General features: G+C 61.6%; 1 protein-coding gene across 4 annotated transcripts in view; it reads left to right on the top strand.

The window, feature by feature from the left end:
• LRP1 (LDL receptor related protein 1) overlaps positions 1 to 19,135 on the top strand; it is a 91,994-nt gene extending 72,859 nt beyond the window's left edge. For 3 of the 4 annotated variants that reach the window (XM_087771092.1, XM_087771091.1, XM_087771094.1), the window contains 39 exons: positions 317 to 433; positions 679 to 807; positions 1,258 to 1,380; positions 1,832 to 1,972; positions 2,058 to 2,245; positions 2,515 to 2,698; positions 2,923 to 3,008; positions 3,380 to 3,499; positions 3,900 to 4,087; positions 4,347 to 4,552; positions 4,784 to 4,972; positions 5,199 to 5,347; positions 5,872 to 5,965; positions 6,401 to 6,517; positions 6,628 to 6,747; positions 7,266 to 7,388; positions 7,774 to 7,899; positions 8,180 to 8,296; positions 10,231 to 10,337; positions 10,549 to 10,681; positions 10,939 to 11,058; positions 11,595 to 11,717; positions 11,987 to 12,130; positions 12,223 to 12,357; positions 12,624 to 12,743; positions 13,020 to 13,291; positions 13,383 to 13,561; positions 13,842 to 13,948; positions 14,173 to 14,289; positions 14,672 to 14,848; positions 15,246 to 15,386; positions 15,464 to 15,637; positions 15,726 to 15,887; positions 16,099 to 16,273; positions 16,633 to 16,737; positions 16,924 to 16,988; positions 17,242 to 17,329; positions 17,481 to 17,625; positions 17,994 to 19,135. In XM_087771092.1, coding sequence (XP_087627218.1) covers positions 317 to 433; positions 679 to 807; positions 1,258 to 1,380; positions 1,832 to 1,972; positions 2,058 to 2,245; positions 2,515 to 2,698; positions 2,923 to 3,008; positions 3,380 to 3,499; positions 3,900 to 4,087; positions 4,347 to 4,552; positions 4,784 to 4,972; positions 5,199 to 5,347; positions 5,872 to 5,965; positions 6,401 to 6,517; positions 6,628 to 6,747; positions 7,266 to 7,388; positions 7,774 to 7,899; positions 8,180 to 8,296; positions 10,231 to 10,337; positions 10,549 to 10,681; positions 10,939 to 11,058; positions 11,595 to 11,717; positions 11,987 to 12,130; positions 12,223 to 12,357; positions 12,624 to 12,743; positions 13,020 to 13,291; positions 13,383 to 13,561; positions 13,842 to 13,948; positions 14,173 to 14,289; positions 14,672 to 14,848; positions 15,246 to 15,386; positions 15,464 to 15,637; positions 15,726 to 15,887; positions 16,099 to 16,273; positions 16,633 to 16,737; positions 16,924 to 16,988; positions 17,242 to 17,329; positions 17,481 to 17,625; positions 17,994 to 18,134 — 5,447 coding nt within the window. In that variant the 3' untranslated portion in view covers positions 18,135 to 19,135. Of the gene's footprint in view, positions 1 to 316; positions 434 to 678; positions 808 to 1,257; positions 1,381 to 1,831; positions 1,973 to 2,057; positions 2,246 to 2,514; positions 2,699 to 2,922; positions 3,009 to 3,379; positions 3,500 to 3,899; positions 4,088 to 4,346; positions 4,553 to 4,783; positions 4,973 to 5,198; positions 5,348 to 5,871; positions 5,966 to 6,400; positions 6,518 to 6,627; positions 6,748 to 7,265; positions 7,389 to 7,773; positions 7,900 to 8,179; positions 8,297 to 10,230; positions 10,338 to 10,548; positions 10,682 to 10,938; positions 11,059 to 11,594; positions 11,718 to 11,986; positions 12,131 to 12,222; positions 12,358 to 12,623; positions 12,744 to 13,019; positions 13,292 to 13,382; positions 13,562 to 13,841; positions 13,949 to 14,172; positions 14,290 to 14,671; positions 14,849 to 15,245; positions 15,387 to 15,463; positions 15,638 to 15,725; positions 15,888 to 16,098; positions 16,274 to 16,632; positions 16,738 to 16,923; positions 16,989 to 17,241; positions 17,330 to 17,480; positions 17,626 to 17,993 lie in introns of those variants that run through there. The other variant, XM_087771095.1, reaches the window with a different exon arrangement.
• Positions 19,136 to 20,981: the final 1,846 nt, after the last annotated feature.

Below are 20,981 nucleotides of genomic sequence, written 5' to 3'. Positions count from 1 at the left end.
GGTCATTCTGAGGATGACCAGTTATGGCTCACTTGAGTTGCATTTTTAGTTCCAACCTCCCTGAACAAATCCCAGATGGTGCTCAGGAACTGGGGAACCTCCCCAGCTCCAGAGCGGGGAATTCCACACCAGTCCTACAGCTGTAGTGCCTGTCAGCATGGTGTGTGGGCACTGCCAGGTCTGGGCAAGCGGTAGCCCCAGCACCACCCTGGGCTCCAGCCCTGGAGCCTGGCTGGCCCAGTCTAGCTGTGCTCCGCTTCCGTGTCCTTCCCCCCGCATCGCCCCAGCTCTGACCCTTCCTCTCCTCCTCTCCTAGACAAGTTCTGCTACCCCGTGCAGTTTGAGTGCAACAACCACCGCTGCATCTCCAAGCTCTGGGTGTGTGACGGGGCAGATGACTGTGGGGACGGCTCTGATGAGGACAGCCGCTGCCGTGAGTCTGCTCCAGCCCCTGCTCTGACCTCTCTCAGTCCCTGCTTGCACTGCTGCTCCATCTCTGTGTATTCCTGCCTCTGCCCATCCCTTCTCCCACCCTTGCTTTCCTGTGCCGTGGTCCTCACTGCTCTCCCTGGGTTCTGTGTCTTGGGGTCCCCCGAGACGTGGGGGTATGTAGCCCAAGAGTGCCGGTTCTCCAGCGGTGGGGGTGACTGGCCTCCTTCCTGCTTCTCCCTTCTCCAGGGCTGACCACCTGCAGCACGGGATCCTTCCAGTGCCCAGGCACCTACGTGTGTGTGCCAGAGCGCTGGCTCTGTGATGGAGACAAGGACTGTGCAGACGGAGCTGATGAGACCCTCGCTGCTGGCTGCTGTGAGTCCCCAGAGGGCTGGGTGCCTAGCGGGGCCAGGGGCTGGAGAGGAGCTGAGTGTAGTGGAGGCAGAGCTGCCTGGGAGGGGCTAGCCCCACTCCCCGGGGTCCCTGTCAGTAGTGGACAGGATGCCTTGTCCTGGCCACTTCCCTGCCAGGCTTGCAGGAGGAAACTGCAGTGCTGTGGTCACAGCAGACCTGGACATGGAGACATTTGGATGCCTTTCCCTGGCTGTGAGGAGAGGAAGAGCATCGTCCTGCAGAGCAATAGCCAAAGGCACCACGTTACCTGGGTGCAGGCATGGGCCACGCTGGGGGCTAAGGAGTGGGAGTCCTTGCCCCGACTGGGTTGTGCCTCAGTTCTTGTCCCCAGTGCCTCAGGACGAAGGGCTTGGGAGGCAGGCAGGAGAGCATGTGGTCTGGCGGGGGGCTGACAGCAATGCCTTGTTGCAGTGTACAACAACACATGCGATGAGCGGGAGTTCATGTGCGGAAACCGCCAGTGCATTCCCAAGCACTTTGTCTGTGACCACGATGACGACTGCGGCGATGGCTCAGATGAGTCCCCGGAATGTGGTGGGTGTCCACAGGATGGGGGAGGACAGCGAGGGCCCTATCTCCTGTAGCACTGGCCCTGACAGCCATGCTGGGTCTCCTGGGCTTTGAGACAGGACCCTGGAGGGGTCTTCATCATCCAGAAGGGGTTTGGCATGAGAGCAGGGTGAGGGTGAACCAGGAGAAGGGAGTGGGAGGGGTTGGGTGCTGGAGAGCCGCAGGAGAGCTGTGCCCCCCAAGCCCCACTGCAGGGCGTCTGCCCTGGCACAGAGCAGTTTTGAAGAGATCCAAAACCACTCATGTTTGCCGCCTCCTTGGCCCATGCAGTGCAGCCCTGTCCCGAGGTGGGCTGCAGGCGGGTTTGGGCACCCGTGCCACGGCTCCACGCAGCCCAGCCACCGCAGTGCCCCTGTCGCTCCTGACCAGCTTGGGGAGGTGGGTTATGCCGTCTGAGCCCGCCGCCCTCCCACAGAGTACCCGACCTGCGGCCCCCATGAGTTCCGCTGTGCCAACGGCCGCTGCCTCAGCAACAGGCAATGGGAGTGCGATGGCGAGTTCGACTGCCATGACCACTCAGACGAGGCGCCCAAGAACCCACGCTGCACCAGCCCAGGTACCTGTGGGGGCCACAGCCGGGGAGCGGGGCTGCCCAGCTGCCTTGTGTTGACCACTGCCACCTCCTCTACGCCCCACTGCAGAAAACAAGTGCAACGACTCCTTCTTCCTCTGTAAGAATGGGAAGTGCATCCCAGAGGCGCTGCTTTGCGACAACAACAATGACTGCACGGATGGCTCGGACGAGCTCAACTGCTTCATCAACGAGTGTCTCAACAAGAAGCTGAGTGGCTGTTCCCAGGAGTGTGAGGACCTCAAGATTGGATACAAGGTAGGGGCCTGCAGGCTGGGAGGGTCAACTGGAGGGATGCTCTCCCACTCCCTTCTTCCTCCACAGACGCTCTTAGCATGAGGGTGCTTCTGTCCTGCGCCAGCTGGGCAAGGGATGGATACATGGGCAATTCTGGCACGTGCTTGTGTGTGTTGCTCTTGCATCTGCAAGCTATGTGTGCCTGAGCCCGCTTGTCCCACGGTGATGCCTGTCATGTCCCAGCGTGCGGGCCCTGGATATGTCTAACAGCTCCGGGTTGCCTCCTGCAGTGTAGATGCCGTCCCGGGTTCCGGCTGAAGGACGACGGGAAGACGTGCATTGACATCGACGAGTGCTCCACCACCTACCCCTGCAGCCAGAAGTGCATCAACACTCTGGGGAGCTACAAGTGCCTGTGTATAGAGGGCTACAAGCTCAAACCTGACAACCCCACCAGCTGTAAAGCTGTCACAGGTGAGAGCCAAGAACGGGCTTTGGAGGCAGGGATGCTCTTCTGGCGAAAGTGGGATGCTGCTGGCATTGGAATCAGTCATGGTGCTCTGCAAGATGAAGTAACTGCACCTGACTCATGAAGGAGAGCTGGGAAGCAGTGGGGCAGGGAGGGGGTCAGGTCCGCAGGGGATCTGCCCACATCCCAGCGGCGCTTCCCTGACATGTCTTGTGGTTTCCCTGTGCAGATGAAGAGCCCTTCCTCATCTTTGCCAACCGATACTACCTGAGGAAGCTCAACCTGGATGGCTCCAACTACACACTGCTCAAGCAGGTGCGGGAGGAGGTGGGAGCAGGAGGGGGCACCAGCCCCACGTGGCCGGGTGTTCAGGGTTGCAGAGGGGCCCTGCATGGCAGGAGACCTGCCAGCCTGGGAGTTTGGGCTCTTGGCTTCCCAGGCAGATGGTAGATCCTGTATAAACAACAGCTCTCACTATGAGTATACAGGAGGTCCCATGTAAACAGTAGCTCTTTGGTAGCAGACCTTTATAAGGTAGGGGCTACACAACAGTTGTCTGTAGGTGCTTTTAACTTCTCTGCTGCAGGGACCGGGAGTTCAGGCTGGGAGCTCACTGGTCTTTGTAAAGTCCCTCTGACTGTGTGCTAGCAGATGAGGCTGTTTCAGTGCTTCTCCCTTCCTCCCAGGGGCTGAACAATGCGGTGGCTCTGGATTTCGACTATCGGGAGCAGATGATCTACTGGACAGATGTCACCACGCAGGGCAGCATGATCCGCCGCATGCACATCAATGGGAGCAACGTTCAGGTGGGAGACTGAGGCAGCCCCTCAGGCACCTCTGGTTCAGGCAACTGGTCCTCACCTACCTCCTGCACAGAGAGGCTGCCTGGAGGGGCCCAGACTGGCACCAGGGCCACCGGGGAAGAGGGCACAAACTCTGCTGTGGGGTCATCACTGGGCTCAGGGCATCAGCCCAGGTTGCTACAGGGATGTTTTACAGCACCATCCCAATCAGAGGTGGGCTCCACACTGCCCCAGAGCAGTGGGCAAGAAGGGCTGGGGGAAGACAGGAGTGAGGAAAGGGAGCTGGGCAGGACCATCTGCAGGGACAATGCACTGGGAAGGGGGGATGTTGTCATCTCTGAGGAACCAGGGCAGGATCTGGTTCTCCCTGTCCAGCCCCAACATCTCTGTTTTCTCCCAACAGGTTCTTCACCGCACTGGCCTCAGCAACCCTGACGGGCTGGCTGTGGACTGGGTGGGAGGCAACCTGTACTGGTGTGACAAAGGTCGAGACACCATTGAAGTGTCAAAGCTCAACGGTGCCTACCGCACTGTGCTGGTGAACTCGGGCCTGCGTGAGCCCCGGGCGCTGGTGGTGGATGTGCAGAATGGGTGAGAGCCTGGGGAACCTGGACCTTCCCCTCTATGCAGGGAGAGGGCTGGTGGACCCCCTGCCATCTTGCTGTAGTCCTGGAGGCTGGGAGATGGGACAGAGCCTTCCCTCCTTGCCTCCGGGATGCCTGGCTGCTTCCCCCTGCCCTGCACCCACGTGCCCAGATGCATCAGTTTAGCCACACAATGGGCAGAGTGCAGCCACTGCTGTGGCTTGGGCTGGACTCAGCCTGCCTCTGCTCTTCTGTTTCATCCCCAGTTACCTATACTGGACAGACTGGGGGGACCACTCCCTGATCGGGAAGATCGGCATGGATGGCACCAACCGCAGTGTGATTGTTGACACCAAGATAACTTGGCCCAATGGCCTCACCCTCGACTATATCAACAGCCGGATCTATTGGGCCGATGCACGGGAGGACTACATCGAGTTTGCCAGCCTGGATGGCTCCAACCGGCACACAGGTGAGAGTGCCGGGGCTTCCAGGCCACCACCAGGCCTTTGTGGGCTTTGAATCAGTCATGGGAGCAGGAGCCAGGGCTGCTGGGTACGGTCCCCAGCTCCGGCAGCTCCTCTGTGTCTCTGATCAGGGGAAGAGGTTTGTTCCCTGGCTGAGCTGTCCCTGGAGAAAGGCTGTGCTGTGGGAGGGGTGGCGTGGGGCAGCCCCTTGCTGAGCTGCCTGCTCCCCCTTGCAGTGCTGAGTCAGGACATCCCACACATCTTTGCGCTCACCCTCTTTGAGGATTTCATTTACTGGACCGACTGGGAGACGAAGTCCATCAACCGGGCCCACAAGACTACAGGAGCCAACAAGACCCTGCTGATCAGCACACTGCACCGCCCCATGGACATCCACATCTACCACCCCTACCGCCAGCCTGATGGTGAGCCGTGGGGCCGGGGCCGAGGGGCTGGGGTGGCCCTGGTGCTGCGGAGCAGTGTTGGGCAGGATGCTGGGGCTGGCCACGATGTGCAAAGGGATGTCGGGTTGGGCAGGGGCTGCAGGAGGAGGGTGTACAGCGAGAAGGGTCTTGCAGCTGGGGGTTCACGTGCCACCCTGAGGGTCCCCTGCCTTGGTCTGACTCACGGTTGTCTCCCTGCTCTCCCCAGTTCCCAATCATCCCTGCAAGACCAACAATGCCGGCTGCAGCAACCTCTGCCTCCTCTCGCCAGGCGGGGGGCACAAGTGTGCTTGTCCCACCAACTTCTACTTGGGGAGCGATGGCAAAACCTGCGTCTCCAACTGCACGGCCAGCCAGGTAACAGCCTGCCTGCCCCTGCCTGCACCTGCCTATGTGGACATCCTCCCTGCGGCGAGCATGTGCCTGTGCTCGTGTGCATGTCCCTCCTGCCGTGGTTTCACCAGGTCCCAGCTCCTCTGCTTGTGCTAGTGCCCGTGCTGTGCATCTGGGTGCTGATGTGTGCTGTGCATCTGGGTGCTGATGTGCGCATACCTTCTTCAGGCGCGGGCAACACCTCCCTCCTGTGGCACTTCCCAGCACATACAGACTGCAGTTGTTTGGGGGTACCCAGGGGAGCCAGAGACCCTCCAGCTCTGGAATGACCTTCTTCCCCCTCCCTCTCTCAAACCCCAGAGGCTGTGTGGGGTGGGCTCAGGGTTAAGGCTTTGCTCTAGGTCAGGACACAGTGTCCTGGGGGGACCTGGGAAGGAACAGTACAGAGATCAGTGCCCTTGGCAGAGTTCCCTGGGGACAAAGCCTTCTGGGGTCCTCCCTCCCTCCCCATTCTGAGCCGCCCTCACAAGCTCGTCTCTCCGTCGCAGTTTGTCTGCAAGAATGACAAGTGCATCCCTTTCTGGTGGAAATGCGACACCGAGGACGACTGCGGGGACCGTTCGGATGAGCCGGAGGACTGCCGTGAGTGCTGAGTGGGGCTGACCACAGCCCAGTGTCCCAGCACCCCAGCCATGCTGCCCAGCTCTTGCCAGCCCTACAGCATCTGCGTGCCGTCCGGAGCAGCCTGGCGCTGCTTGTGCAGCTGGTCCCCCAAAGCCCTGCTGCTGCTCTGGCTTCAGGACAGCACTGCTGCTCCCTGCTCAGCTCCGGCAGAGGGGAGGGTTACCCCATTAGTGGCATAACACGCTGTCCCTGTGTGGGGTATTGCCCCAGGGAAGACAACAGCCAGCTGCTGCTCTCAGAGCAGAGCTGCCCCTTCACTGCACCAGAGCTCAGGGTTGGATGCTGGTTGCTCAGTCCCTGCTGAGGACCCCAGAGGGGAAAGCAGGAAGTTAAGGTTTACCCTGAAAGTGTTCCCCAGAGCAAACATTTCACTCTGTCTTACTCACCCCACAGCTGAATTCAAATGCAGGCCAGGGCAGTTCCAGTGCTCCACTGGGATCTGCACCAACCCAGCCTTCATCTGTGATGGAGACAATGACTGCCAGGACAACTCGGATGAAGCCAACTGCGGTAGGTTCTTCACCTCCCCTCGCGATCCTCAAACCCCAGCACGGCTGCAGCATCCCAGTAGAGCAGAGATGCAGCATGTGAGCTTTTGACTGTGCTGCCTCCCTTCCCAGATATCCACGTCTGTCTGCCCAGCCAGTTCAAATGCACCAACACCAACCGCTGCATCCCTGGCATTTTCCGCTGCAATGGTCAGGACAACTGTGGTGACGGCGAGGATGAGAAGGACTGCCGTAAGTGTGGAGCTGTTAAGCATGTTAGGGATGGGGAGCATGTACGGTTAAGGGTGAGGAGTTCAGTGCTGCATCAGATCTGTGTCTTTGGGTACTGGCTTCTCTGCAGGCTGGCTTCTGGGTGGTCCTGCCCCTGGGCATGGGGCTTTCTCCTTGCCTCTGCTCTGCATAAAGCCTTTGTCCACCGTCACCCCGCTGCGCCTACAAACACTTCTGTTTCCTAGTGGAAACAAAATCCTTAAATCCCTCAGAGTGGCAAGTTCAATATTTGCCGTGGATTTGCACTGAGCCTGTTGCACAGCTGAGGGATCTTGTGGCTTCTGACCTGTCTCCCTGCAGCACAGGGCTCCACTTCCCTCCCCTCTCGTGCACATGGTCACCAAGCGTGGCCAGATGCTTGTTGTGATGCCCAGAGCATCTGCATGCCTCTCTGCTCCATGAGGCGGTTTTTGTGGGGTGGTGGCTGGCAGACCCCTGCCTGCCCCGCTGCTTCTTCTGACTGCTTCTCCCTCCTGCAGCGGAGGTGACTTGTGCCCCCAACCAGTTCCAGTGTGCAATCACCAAGCGCTGCATCCCCCGTGTCTGGGTGTGCGACCGGGACAACGACTGTGTGGATGGCTCAGATGAACCTGCCAACTGCAGTAAGAATTGCACGCGGGGAGAAGGGGGTGGATCTGGCCACACCAAAACTGGGAGCTCCCCTGCAGCTAGTTACGTCTGCGTGTCTTTGCCTGCGGGATGGCAGGTCCCTGCTCAGTCCCTGCAGGTGCTGTGGGCAGTGGGTGATTGTAGTGGTGGCTCTGCCTGGATCTGTCCTGCTGAGGTACTCCTCTCTCTGACTTCTCCCTGGAGAACTGCTTGGAAGGGGGGGAGCTTGCCCACCCTGTTCCAAGCAGGGGTGCTGCAGTCAGCTCCAGGCTGCTGGCACAAGGTGTTAATCAGCCCTGCGGAGAAAGAAATGTGCCTAGCCAATGCTAACCCCACCTCCCCTCCCCACATCCATGTCATCTTGTTTCTCCCCGCCAGCACAAATGACGTGTGGTGTGGACGAGTTCCGGTGCAAGGACTCGGGCAGGTGCATCCCAGCGCGCTGGAAGTGCGACGGGGAGGACGACTGCGGGGATGGGTCTGACGAGCCCAAGGAGGAATGCGGTGAGCAGGGACTGGGGCTGGGGAGACGAACCCAGAGGGCATCTTGTGCCCCACCTTCCCTGAGGGTCAGGCTGCCCTGGCGCTGTTTGTCCCCTCCACCTCCCCAGTGTGCCCAGGGCTGGGGGAAGTTTTAGCTGCTCCTTTTCCAGACTGCATGGGCAAGGCTGGGTCAGAGGGAGGCTGGCAGAGAGCAGCACCACCTGCCCTGATAGCTAGCGTGCCCATCCCTCCCCTTGTGCAGGGGCAATGCTGATGCCTGTCCCTGTTTTGTCCCTCCCAGATGAACGCACCTGTGAGCCCTACCAGTTCCGCTGCAAGAACAACCGGTGCGTGCCAGGTCGCTGGCAGTGTGACTACGACAATGACTGCGGGGACAACTCGGATGAGGAGAGCTGCAGTACGTGCCGCCTTCGAGCCTTTGCTATCCCGGGAGCTGGCTGTGCAGTGGAGAGGGGAGCAGTTCAGGTCCCCCCAGCCCCTCTGCCTGCCGATCCCCCCAGCTACTGGGGGGGGATCATCAGGCTGGGTGAGGCTGATGGCCAGGGAGCCCAGGGAGCAGCCTTCTCCCCCTGGACAGAACACATCTGACTCCAGGGGTCTGGCTAGCCTGGTCCTGCAGCCAGGGCTTGGCTGCTGGCTGTTCTGAGGAGAGGCCCCAAGTGGGACAAGAAAAAGGGAGGCAGTGACTCCAATGCCCTCCCTGGCAGGCAGCACACAGGCCCTGCACAGCTGTGCTCACCCACGGGGCTCACAGGCACCTCGTCCCACTCGCGGTAGAGCGGCTTTGCTTTAGACCATCGCCCCGTGCTTTGGCCCCAGCCTGGCAGGCAGCACCCTTTGAAACAGTTTGGCCTGGGAAGGCAGTGGGGACACGCTGAGCCTTTGGGAGGGGAGCTGTGGAACCAGCTGAACCCAGCTCACAAACCTGGACCTCGACCAGCGTGTGGGAAGGCGTCTGGTCCCCAGAAGCCATGGCAGATGATCAAATTGCTGCCCCTTAATGAGTTAGCGCTTGTTAGCCGAGCTGTGCCGGCACGTGCCCTGCTAAGCAGCAGAGGACCATGACCATCCACGTGGACGAGACAGTTCTTGGGGCTCTGCTGCGGGCAGGAGCCTGGTCCTGTCCCTCCAGAGGGGCCCAAGCTGCCCATGGGATGGCACCAGGGCCTGCTGCCAGCTGCAGGGGCCCAGGCAGAGCCAGACCCTCTTCCCACCATGCAGCGCCTGCCCTGGGTCCCTCTGTCTCCCTGCAGCTCTCTAGGGTGCGACTTTTTTTTCTTTTCTGTTGATTTCACGTTGTGTTTTTGAGTTTGTGCCATTTCACTTCATCTTATGTTTTTCTCCATTTTCACACTGTCGTTATGGGGCGCTCAGAGGTAGGTTCCTGCCAAAATCTTTTAATTTCATGTACAGCCTCTCTAGAATAAATGAAGACAATAAATTCCAGGTGAGGGCAGAGGGGTCGGGACTGGATGACCCAGGCAGATTTACTGAGCATCAGAACCAGCATCTCCCTCCACTGGAGCTACAGTCCGGGAGGGTCTGACCCTGCTGCCTCCACTGCCGGGGCCCGTGCATGGCTCATACTTTGCTCCAAAATCTGTCCCCACCTTGACCCTTCCTGCTCCAGCTGGACCCCCCCTTGCCCCCCCTTCCCCTACAGTCCTGTCAGCTTCTGCACTGTGGCCAGAGGGGCCATCTGCCCCCACATGTCCTACACCTGGGGCCTCCCCAGGGCAATGGGGAGGGGAAGGGTCCCGAGAGCCGTCCTGGGTGGGTGGCCGCGCTGCGTGCTGTCCTCCTGCAGATGGATTTGGCATCAACTGTGCTGGTGCCAGCCCAGCGGGTGCATTGAGCTGCGAGGGGGAGTCTGTCCCCATGTCCTGCGAGGGGGGGGACAGGTGTGCTCGCTCTGCCAGACCTGGCTAGGGCATCGCTGCCTTTCCTCCTGCCTGCAGCTGCCAGTAGGGCAGCAGACATGGGCAGCAGGGAGCTGTGGAGCTAGTGCTGCGTTCAGTGGAGAACGACTTAGGGGACATGGGAAGCTTCCAGAAGCGAGTCTGTATGGCCATAGTACCCCTGAAAACCCCATTTCCCTGCAGGGAGCTGGGAACCCTGGAGTGGGATGGGAAGGGGACTGGGAGGTGGTATCAGCCATGCCCCTCTCTATCAGTTCCCCCGGCTCTGCTTGCACCCCTCCCTGTCCCCAGTGCCACTGGACGTGTGTCTGTGTCAGCCTGTGCTCCCCAAGCTGTTGGCCAGGGAGACCTGCCCTTGCAACCCTGCCTGCAGCCCACACTCAGGGGGACACCCTGTGTTCTCTGTCCCCAGCGCCCCGGCCCTGCTCGGAGAGTGAGTTCTCGTGTGCCAACGGCCGCTGCATCGCTGGCAGGTGGAAGTGTGATGGGGACCACGACTGTGCGGATGGCTCTGATGAGGTATGGTACCAAGGGCAAGGGCTCTTTGCCAGCACCTTCGCCCTGCCCACGTGTGGGAGTGGGGACACGTCCCACCCAGTCGGCCTCTGCCGGTGGTCGCCCACCACCAAGGTAGGGCTGAGAGCCTGGTCCTGGGTGCAGTCACAGGACGGGAGGCTGCCATGGCCAGGGCTGTCCCTGCTGACTGCTGTCCCTTGCCCTTACCCTGCAGAAAGACTGCACGCCGCGCTGTGAGTTCGACCAGTTCCAGTGCAAGAATGGGCACTGCATCCCCATGCGCTGGCGCTGTGACGCCGATGCGGACTGCATGGACGGCACTGACGAGGAGAACTGCGGCACTGGGGGTAACGGCAGCGCTGCGTGGCTCCCTCAGGGCTGGTCGTCTTCCCCCCTCGTGTCTCCTGTGTCCCCGCTGTGGGTGGGAGCGCTTCCCTGTGCATGTGTCAGCACCACTGCCTGGCCCCAGGGCATGCACAGACACATATCTGAGCCCTGGAGAAACCCCAGCTATGCTGGAAATTGGAGTTGCAGCCCCAGACCGGCATTTTGGCAGCCAGGCATCACTGGCTGACGTGTCTCCTCCTCCCCCGTGCTGTCACAGTTCGCACGTGCCCCCTGGACGAGTTCCAGTGCAACAACACGCTGTGCAAGCCCCTGGCCTGGAAGTGCGATGGGGAGGATGACTGCGGGGATAACTCGGATGAAAACCCCGAGGAGTGCTGTGAGTGACACCGCGTTGCCTCTCCCCGCTCCTGGCAAGGCCCCTGTCTGGCACACGTCTGCCCATAGGGGCAGCAGCCTGCACCTGGACGCCGGGGAGGGGTGTCAGTCCCAGAGCTTAGGCACTACTGCGGGTACCCAGGGGGGTTGTGGGTACCTCTGGCAGCTCTGCCTGTCCCCTCTAGATGGGTCCCTTTGGGAGTGGCTGGTGGGGCCAAGGGGGCAGGAGGTGGCTCTGGTCAAGAGAGTGGAGTTGCAGAGGTGCTGAGCCAGGCATGGGGCAGGCAGTGGGGAGCAGGGGCTGAGAGGGCAGGGAGCTGCGTGAGAAGAGGGCTGACCCTCCTGCAGCTGGGCCAGCAACCAGGCAATTGTCTTTGCTTCAGTCTCTTTGCTTTAGTCTCCGGAGCCCACTCGCCCTCGTGGGACAGGCCTCCCCGGAGAGCGGGCAGAGGCTGAGCAGCGGCTCCTGACAAGTGTGACAGCCTGGCTATGGCGTCTCCTTTCACCGTCACCGTTTGTTTCTGTTTGCTGGTGCAGTGAAATTCCAGTGTCCCCCCAACAGACCGTTCCGCTGCAAGAACGACCGGGTATGTCTGTGGATTGGTCGACAGTGCGACGGCATTGACAACTGTGGAGACAACACGGATGAGAAGGACTGCGGTGAGTGGGGCTGCCCGTGGGCACCGCTCTGCACCTAGCATGGACAGGGCAGTGGATTGCCGCTGCCCTCAGGCTGGTCCTCACAGAGCCCTGGGTTTAGCCCAGGTGTTGGGGTTTGCTTTGCCCACTCCTTCCCAAAACCGGGAGGCAGGCGCAGGCATCCTGGATACCTGCCTGGTCCCTTCCTGCACCGTTCACACCCTGTGGCTCCCATGGGGCTGGGTGCCTGGGGACACGGAGAGTCACAGCCGCTGCCCATGCTCCCGCAGAGTCACCCACGGCCAAACCCAACAGCTGCAGCCAGGACAAGAACGAGTTCCTGTGTGAGAACAAGAAATGCATCAGCACCAACCTCCGCTGCAACTTCTTTGATGACTGCGGAGATGGCTCCGATGAGGAGTCCTGCTCCCACGGTGGGTGGGGAGCTGGGGTGTCGGGAGGGGGCCGAGGGTGGACACTGGGGAAGCTGCGAAGGCACAAGTGCTGACAGCACATCCCACCCCAGACCACAAGTCATACGACTGCACGACCAACACCACTATGTGTGGAGATGAGGCCCAGTGCATTCAGTCGCAGTCCACCACGTACTGCACGTGCCGCAGAGGCTTCCAGAAGGTGCCAGACAAGAATTCCTGCCAAGGTACTTCCTGCCACTGCCACAGAGGGCTCAGGGTTGGGCTGTTGGGTTTACGGTTGGTTTTTGCCAGTAAGATGTGTCTTGACGCCTGTGGAGTGGCTGCTGCATCAGAAATGGTGTCCTTGGGGCACAAACATGGGGAATGGGGAGAGACGGGGTCTCTGAGCCCTGGGTAGCACAGACTAGCCCCCAGAGAGGGGCCAGCCCTGGCTGTGTGCCTGGGGGCACCCTCCTGGTCTCCCCCTTGACTCCTGTCTCCCGCTGCCCAGATGTCAATGAGTGCCTGCGCTTTGGGACCTGCTCCCAACTCTGCAACAACACGAAGGGCTCCCACATCTGCAGCTGTGCCAAGAACTTCATGAAGACGGACAACATGTGCAAGGCAGAAGGTCAGGAGGGAATGGGGGCGTGCACAGATCCTGCAGGACCCAGCTGCTCTTCCCAGCTGCTCCTCCTCCTCCCCCTGCACCTCTGCTCACCCTTCCTTCTGGCACTGCCAAGGGCAGGTGCTGGGCTCTATCAGTGCCATCAGTCTGTCCGTCCCTGGCAGAGCAAGCCCCAAGGGGGTGGCAAGCTCCCAGTGATGCCGTCCCCTTGCCCCACTGTGGAGCTGGGCTGACCCCCCACTCCCAGCCCAGCCCACACCAACAGTTCCTCCTCTGCAGGCTCTGAGCACCAAATCCTCTACATCGCGGATGACAACAAGATCCGGAGCATGTACCCCTTCAACCCCAACTCAGCCTACGAGCCGGCCTTCCAGGGTGACGAGAACGTGCGCATTGATGCCATGGACATCTACGTCAAGGGCAACAAGATCTACTGGACCAACTGGCACACAGGCAGGATCTCCTACCGAGAGCTGCCTGCCTCTTCTGCTGCCTCCACTGCCTCCAACCGCAACCGGCGCCAGATTGACGGCGGGGTCACCCACTTGAATGTGAGCTCTGTCAGGGGCACAGCGGTAGGCACTGAGGCCAGGCTGCCAGCGTCCTGTGCCCTCACTTCTGCCCCCTTTCTGCCCTTCCCAGATCTCGGGGCTGAAGATGCCACGGGGAATTGCCATCGACTGGGTTGCCGGGAACATCTACTGGACAGACTCGGGGCGGGATGTCATTGAGGTGGCACAGATGAAAGGCGAGAATCGCAAGACGCTGATCTCGGGCATGATTGATGAGCCCCACGCCATCGTAGTCGACCCACTTAGGGGGTGAGCGCCCTTTCTCCCTTCCCTCTGCCCAGCCCTCACCCTCGCTCCTCTCACCAACAAGCCTGTCCATGGTGGAAGCTCCCTGTGCCCCAGCATCATTCTCCATGTCAGCTCAAGTTGCTCTGCCTTGGAGTCAGCTGGCCCATTGGGGTCACATCAGTGACTCTAGGACACTGTGGGTAGAATGTAGGAGGGTTTCTCTACCGATGGGGCATCGAACTGTCCTGTTCATCCCCTCCTTGCTCCCCTGCTGGGAATGACCTGACTGTGTCCTTCACAGGACTATGTACTGGTCAGACTGGGGCAATCACCCCAAGATTGAGACGGCTGCTATGGACGGGACACTGCGTGAGACTCTGGTGCAGGACAACATCCAGTGGCCAACAGGTGAACAGAGACGGGTGCCAGGAGGGGCATGAGGGGTAGCGAAAGCCTTGACAAGAGGGATGTACAACCCACTCGTGTTGGGGAGGCTCAGCCTGGGAGCTCTGAGCCCCGTGGCAGGAGCGTGTAGGGGTGGTAGGGGGGCTGCTCTGCTGGCCATGTGGTCAGGAGGGGCTTGGGGTGGGCTGGGGACCCATACCTCACTGGGGGGATACGTGCCCCCTCAGGCCTGGCTGTGGACTACCACAATGAGCGGCTGTACTGGGCTGACGCCAAGCTCTCCGTCATCGGCAGCATCCGGCTCAACGGCACCGACCCTGTCGTGGCCATTGACAACAAGAAGGGTGAGCAGCACCCAAGACCCACCAGAGCGGCAGGGAGGAGAGGGACCTGCCCAGGGGTGGTGTCCCCAGGGTGGGGTCCCAGCACAGCCCAGCCCCCTGGTTCCCCGAGGCCCCCTGGCCTGGGTCATGCTGCAGGGCAGACCCCAGCGCTGAGTCAGGCATGCTCAGCAGATGGCAGTGAGGGTGGGTTTTTCCTTGTTAAATGCTCCACAGCAGGACCAAAGCCTGCTGGAGCTGCTGTCCCCCTGACACTGTCCCCCTCATACAGGGTGGGAGACCCTAGCCTCAAATCCATCCAAAATCCCTAATCAGCCCTGCCCAAGGCAGCGAGCAGCCAGCCATGCTGCCTCTGCCTGCACATGTCCCTTCTTCGCTTCCCCAGGGCTGAGCCATCCTTTCAGCATCGACATCTTTGAGGACTACATCTACGGTGTCACCTACATCAACAACCGCATCTTCAAGATCCACAAGTTTGGGCACAAAGCTGTCACCAACCTGACGTCTGGCCTCAACCACGCCACCGACGTTGTGCTCTACCACCAGTACAAGCAACCAGAGGGTGCGTGCTGGGCCCAGGAACCCCACCCTGCTCGTAGGGTGGGAGGGAGGTGCTCAGGGCCTGATCTCTGATGCGGGGTGCCAGAGGGTGAGGGGAGTGCTGGCAGAGCTTGGGGCAAAAGTAGACTCAGCCACCCAGCTTCCCTGCCCAAAGTGGGAGGCATCTGGATGGGCAGAGCACAGGGGGTTAGTGGGGAGGGGGGTGGATTGGGGGAAGGCCAGCTGCAACGGCAAGCTGTCAGTTGGCGACCCCAGGGAATCGGGGGACGGGCACAGGGCTTGGGCAGCTGTAGGGCCATGGGGGATGTCCTAAAGCTGTTGGGGAGTAGTCGTTTGCCAGGAGGGCTGTGGGTCACCCCACTGTCCTCACCCTGCATCATCCCCTCCCCTCTCGGCAGTGACCAACCCTTGTGACCGCAAGAAGTGTGAGTGGCTCTGCCTGCTCAGCCCCAGCGGCCCTGTCTGCACCTGTCCCAATGGCAAGCGCCTGGACAATGGCACCTGCGTGGTCATTCCCTCACCCACCGTCTCCCCTGTCGGTAGGTAGTCTGGAAGAGGAGGAGGAGGGGGGGTCCTGCCTGGCACAGTCCTGCTCACCTCCATCCCTCCCTCGCAGTGCCCACCACCGACACCTGTGACCTGGTCTGCCTGAACGGTGGCAGCTGCTTCCTCAACGCCCGCAAACAGGCCAAGTGCCGCTGCCAGCCACGCTACAATGGGGAGAAGTGCCAGATCGACCAGTGCTGGGACTACTGCCAGAACGGGGGCACATGCGCTGCCTCCCCATCGGGTGAGACTGCTGGGGGCAAACCTGGGGGTCGGGGCTGGTCCGGGGCAGACGGACAGAGAGGGAGCACACTAATGGCTCTTGTTCTCAGGCATGCCGACCTGCCGCTGTCCCACCGGCTTCACGGGACCCCGGTGCAACCAGCAAGTGTGCACCGACTACTGCCTGAACAACGGCAGCTGCACTGTCAACCAGGGCAACCAGCCCAACTGCCGCTGCCTGCCCATCTTCATCGGGGACCGCTGCCAGTACCGTGAGTGTTGCCTGCCTGTGGCGAGGGTTGCTGGGGACAGCACCTGAGAGGCTGAACTGCCAGGTCTCCCTCTTCTGGAGGATGCTCCCTGGGGACCCAGGGCAGTGTGGTGCTCTGTGGGGGACTGGGGCTGTGAGCAGCCCTCCAGAGGGGCCGGCAGTCCGAGGGGCTGGCATGGGGCTGCCCACCCTGACCGCACCATCCCCTGCAGGGCAGTGCTTCGACTACTGTGAGAACGAGGGTGTCTGCCAGATGACAGCCAGTGGTGCCAAGCAGTGCCGCTGCCCTCCGCAGTTCGAGGGCACCCAGTGCCAGGATAACAAGTGCTCCCGGTGCCAGGAGGGCAAGTGCAGCATCAACAAGCAGAGCGGAGAAGTCTCCTGCATGTAGGTGCCAAGGACATCGAACTTGAGAGAGGAAGAGGGGATGGTGGGCACAAGGACCCAAAAAACCCCCTGTGTCCCTGTGGCTGGATCATTGGGGATCGGCCACAGCTGAGAGATGCTGGGTCAGTAATTCAGGGCAGCTAAGAAATCTGGGAGACCTCGGGGCCCCAAGAGGCAGTGATGGAGGTGTCTCTTCCCCCAAGCCCATCTTGATGTCCCAGCAGGTCGGTGTGGCACAGCCATGAGCTGTGCCAGAGGGATGAGCTAACAGCCTCCAGTGAGCAGAGTCCTGGCTGCTGGGTGGGCGGGCATGGGGCAGGCCGGGGGTACATGTGTGCCTGATCATCTCTGCCCCACAGCTGCCCAGATGGCAAGATAGCACCCAGCTGCCTGACTTGTGACAATTACTGCCTGCATGGTGGTACCTGCTCCATCAGTGACAAGACACAGCTGCCCGAGTGCCTGTAAGCAGAGCTGGGGGCTGGGGGGGCAGTGGGGAGGCTTCGGGTGGGCTACTTGCTAGAGCCCATGACTGACAGACCCCAGTCTGTGTGGCCCCCCAACGCCCAGGTCTGTGCTCCACCTCTCCCTCCCCCTCCCCACATGCTGTCCTGCCCCCACTAACCCCAGTGCTCTCCCTGCACTCTCAGGTGCCCGGCAGGGATGACCGGGACACGCTGCGAGGACTTCATCGTCAGCGAGCAGCAAAGCAACCGTACGTATGGGCGGTCTTGCTCTGGGGGGCACCACGGGGCCCAACACCAAACCGGGGGGGGGTTGGAAGCACATCTTTGCCTGCGAAGCCAGAGTTGCCCAGTGCCCCTGTGCAACTTCTGAACCCTGTTCTCAAGTGGAGAGGGAGCAGGTCCTTTCCCGTGGGGCAGGGCTAGCCCAGGCTGCTGGGCCTGCCTGGGGCTTGGGGTGCCCCCGCACATGCTCTGACTGTACCTGCACCTCTCATCCTGCAGGAACGGCCTCCATTGTCATCCCCATCCTGCTGCTGCTCGTCCTCCTCACCGTGGTGGCTTTTGTCTGGTACAAGTGGAGGATTAAAGGGTGAGTCTGGGCTGTTGGGGGCCGGGAGGGAGCGTTACTCTGAAAGCCTCAATTGTGTGGGACAAAGAAGCAGGACCACTGGCAGGGTGGGGGACCCGTTCACTGCATCCCGTATTGCTGGCACTGAACCCCTGTCTCACACCCTCCCCAGCGCCAAGGGCTTCCAGCACCAGCGGATGACGAATGGTGCCATGAACGTGGAGATCGGGAACCCCACCTACAAAATGTACGAGGGGGAGCCCGATGATGACGTGGGGGAGCTGCTGGATGCGGATTTTGTCCTGGACCCTGACAAGGTGAGAAGTGGGGCCACTGTGGCATGGAGGGGCCGTTGGCTGCACGGGGTCCAGCCCAAAGCGGGAGATGCAGAGGGGATGCGTGCCGAGGCAGGGGACACTTTGCTGCAGCAGTGTCAGGGCTCCCTGGGGCTGCTTTCTGTGCAGAGGAGGCTGGGGGGGCTCCAAGGGGCTGCAAAGGCTTTGGGGGCGGAGGCTGTAGGGAGGGACGACGGCAGCCACAGGGTCAGCGGTGTTGTACCAGGAGGTGGTCGTGGCGGGTGCAGGATCTTGCCAAGGCACCCCAGGGCAAGGGACACCTCTGGGGACCGCTGTGCTGGGGAGGGAGGTGTCCATGCCCCCTCCCACTTGCTCCCCCCTCTTCGCAGCCCACCAACTTCACCAACCCCGTTTATGCCACGCTGTACATGGGCGCCCACAACAGCCGCAACTCACTGGCTAGCACGGACGAGAAGCGGGAGCTGCTGTCGCGGGGCGCGGATGATGACCTGGCAGACCCCCTGGCATAGGGGCAGAATGGGGGCGAAGGGCCGCCGGGCCGCGGCACTTGGGCCTGGCACAGACACCCATTGCAGGAGGCGGGCGGGGGCCGGGGGAGCCAAGAGCCACTGTATAAATGTACAAATGAAGGATTATTACTTTTCTATGTGAGCAGTATTATTACCTGTATATTCCCCGGTACCAGGCCTCAGCGCCTCTCATTGCCAGATCCGGCTTTGGTTTATTTTAAATCTCTTTACCTTGGGCCCCCCCTCCCTCCTCCTGCCACCCGCCAGACAAGCCAGTGTTTCGGAGCAAGGATGGCACCATGGTCAGTGTGCCAGGAAGAACTTGCTGAGGCTGCTGCAGCCGGGGCTGATGGGAGACACAGGGTTACCACTACGTGGGGCGCAGGCAGCAACAGCACAGGCAGGAGGGAGGCAGAGCGGGGGCCACAGGCTCCCCAGCTCTCGGCTCTGTCCCCCGGCCCCTGCAACTCCCCTCTCTGGGGCCCCTGTTTCCTTCCCCCCCCCCCCAGAATCTGCTGCTCGCCGAGTCCCCCCTTCTTCTGCAGTGTGGCCTCTGCAAACCTCCCTCTGCCCCTCCATTCCCCTCCCTCCCCACCTTTTCCTCCACTGATCCCCTCCCTCCTTCCCTGCCATTCTCAGCTCTGCCCGACTGTTACAGGGGACAGGGACAAAGGCCCCCACCGCTGCCCCCAGCCCCGTTGCGGTGTGGAGGGTCCCCGTCCCTGGCGGGCCCAGCCCTGCGGCCCCTCGCTCCGGCTTGTCGCCTGCACCTCGCCTACTCTCCAACATGCACATTTTTTAACAGGAAAAAAAAAAAAAAAGAAAATGAAAACATGGAAATGACCTAGCTTTTATAGTAGAAATAAATAAACGCATGTGGGGGGAGGGCGGGGGGCGACCCCATCCTTTTATTGGGGGGAAATGTTTTAATAATTTTTGCTGGATTACTTTACAACTAAACAAAACAGATATTGTTATAAATAAAATTTTTAAAAACTGAAGAGCAGGCTGCTGGTTGATGGGAAGGGACACACCAGGGAGGTGCGGGGAGAGCCCAGGCACTGGTTCCAGGCGGGCCCCAGGTCACCAGCTGCTGTGGCCCTGACGCCCTCGGAGCTCAGTGGTGCCAGTTGTGGCACGGGGAGCGGTGAGGAGGGATGTCACAGATGACTGGTGCAAAGCCGGAGGATCGCATCGGGGCTTCTTGCTCCATCGGCTTGCCCTGGGTGTGCACGTGGTGGGGCACAGGGTTTTCCGTGCGGGACCCTGGGCAAGGAGTGTGGATGGAAGGGAGAGTTATGCATGTTTGTGCAAGCCTGAGCGTGCTTGTGCATGTTGTGCTGCCTGGGTGCCCTCTGGGGTGCAGCGTCCGTGCTGGTGCATGTGCCACTCGAGGTAATGCGTGTGCGTGCACACGTGTGTGTGTGCGCACGCGTCTGCTCCCCGCTACCGGCAGCATCTCCCGGGACACCCTGCTGAGCACCCCGGGGCCTCGAGCTGCTGCGGCCTCGACGCCGGCTCCTTCCCCTGCGCTGGCGGGAGCAGAAGCACCCCAAGGCACCGGGCGCTGAGCACCGAGCACCGGCCCAGGGCACCGGGAGCGCGCGGTCCCGGACGCCGCCACCAGGTGGCGCCACCGCCCTCCAGAACTGAGCGGGGGGCTGCACGCGCACCCCCGTGTGTCCCCTGTGTGCCCCCCGTGTGCACTCCATGTGCCCCCCGTGTGTCCCCGCGTGTCCCCGTGTGCACGCGCCGCTTCGTGTGCCCCCCCGCGGGCGCCGCTGCGGCGGGCAGAGGCAGGGGCGCAGCGCCCGGTCCCGCACAGCCTCCCGCGGGGGGGCGCTGGGGCCGCGCACCGGCTGAGCGAGGGCTGGGGGTCGTAGAGGGAAGGGGGGGCGGCCGGGGGTCACTTGCCCGACGTCTGTCCCCTCCCCAGCGACTGTTCGGGGGCCCCTGGCCGGGGCAGCACCGGGTGCTGAGGGCAGGGGGCTCGGGAGGGACCACCCGCACCCCTCGGACGGCGGAGGGGGCCGGAGGGCAGTGCCGGCCGGCCAGGGGCTTGTGTCTGCCCTGGCGGGCTTGGGCTGAGCGGGATGGGGGCGAGGGCTGGCCTGTGCTCGGGGCATCAGGCCCTCGGGCTGGCAGCCGCACCCTGCCCCGGCCACGCTCGGCCACACCGTGTGCCAGGGCCGCAGCAGCAGAGCCAGGTGCGGGTTGCGAGGGGAGCCCAGGGCCATGGCCGGGACCCGTGGCACCCGCACCCTGCGGCTCGGCAGAGCAGGTCAACCCTCAGCACCCTCCTTGACAGCATCCGCCTCGGCACCAGCCCCCCCGGCCTCCCGTGGATGCCGAGCCGAGGACACAGCTGCTGCCTTTGAAAAGCCCCAAACCCTCTGCAAAGGGATCCAGCGCGGCCCGAGCGTGGCGCAGCCTTCAGATCTATTTCAATACTGGCTCTTTGTTCACTTATCGGTTTCTTATATCTCCTCTAGGTTTTTTTTTTTTTCTTCCCTTTCCCCTCTTCCCCCCCTTTTTATCTTCTTTTTCCTTCAATCTTTTTTATTTTTTTAAACCTTATTTCCCTTCACCATGCCTCTGCCCTCCCAGATCTTGGGCCAGTGGGCTGTTAATTGTGTGGGAAGGGTCTTCCCAGAGCCCCTTGGACCTCTTGCAGACCTTGGTGTCCCTTTGCTCCCTGGTGAGACTGTCAGGGACACCGGGACCCCCCCTGGGAGTTTGTGCTGGTGATGTGGGGCGAGGCCCCATCTGCGTAAGGGTGGCAGGTCTGGAGGGCCTGCGGGCCATGCCGGCAAGGTTGGACCCGCAGAGCCCCTGCCCAGGGTTCAA

Source organism: Nipponia nippon, unplaced genomic scaffold (genome assembly GCF_047370975.1).
Source record: "Nipponia nippon isolate SJK-2023a ecotype South Korea unplaced genomic scaffold, ASM4737097v1 scaffold_35, whole genome shotgun sequence".
Lineage (NCBI taxonomy): Eukaryota > Metazoa > Chordata > Aves > Pelecaniformes > Threskiornithidae > Nipponia > Nipponia nippon.
The sequence above is the reverse complement of the archived record's forward strand: the minus strand, read 5'-3'. Positions and strand labels throughout refer to the sequence as shown.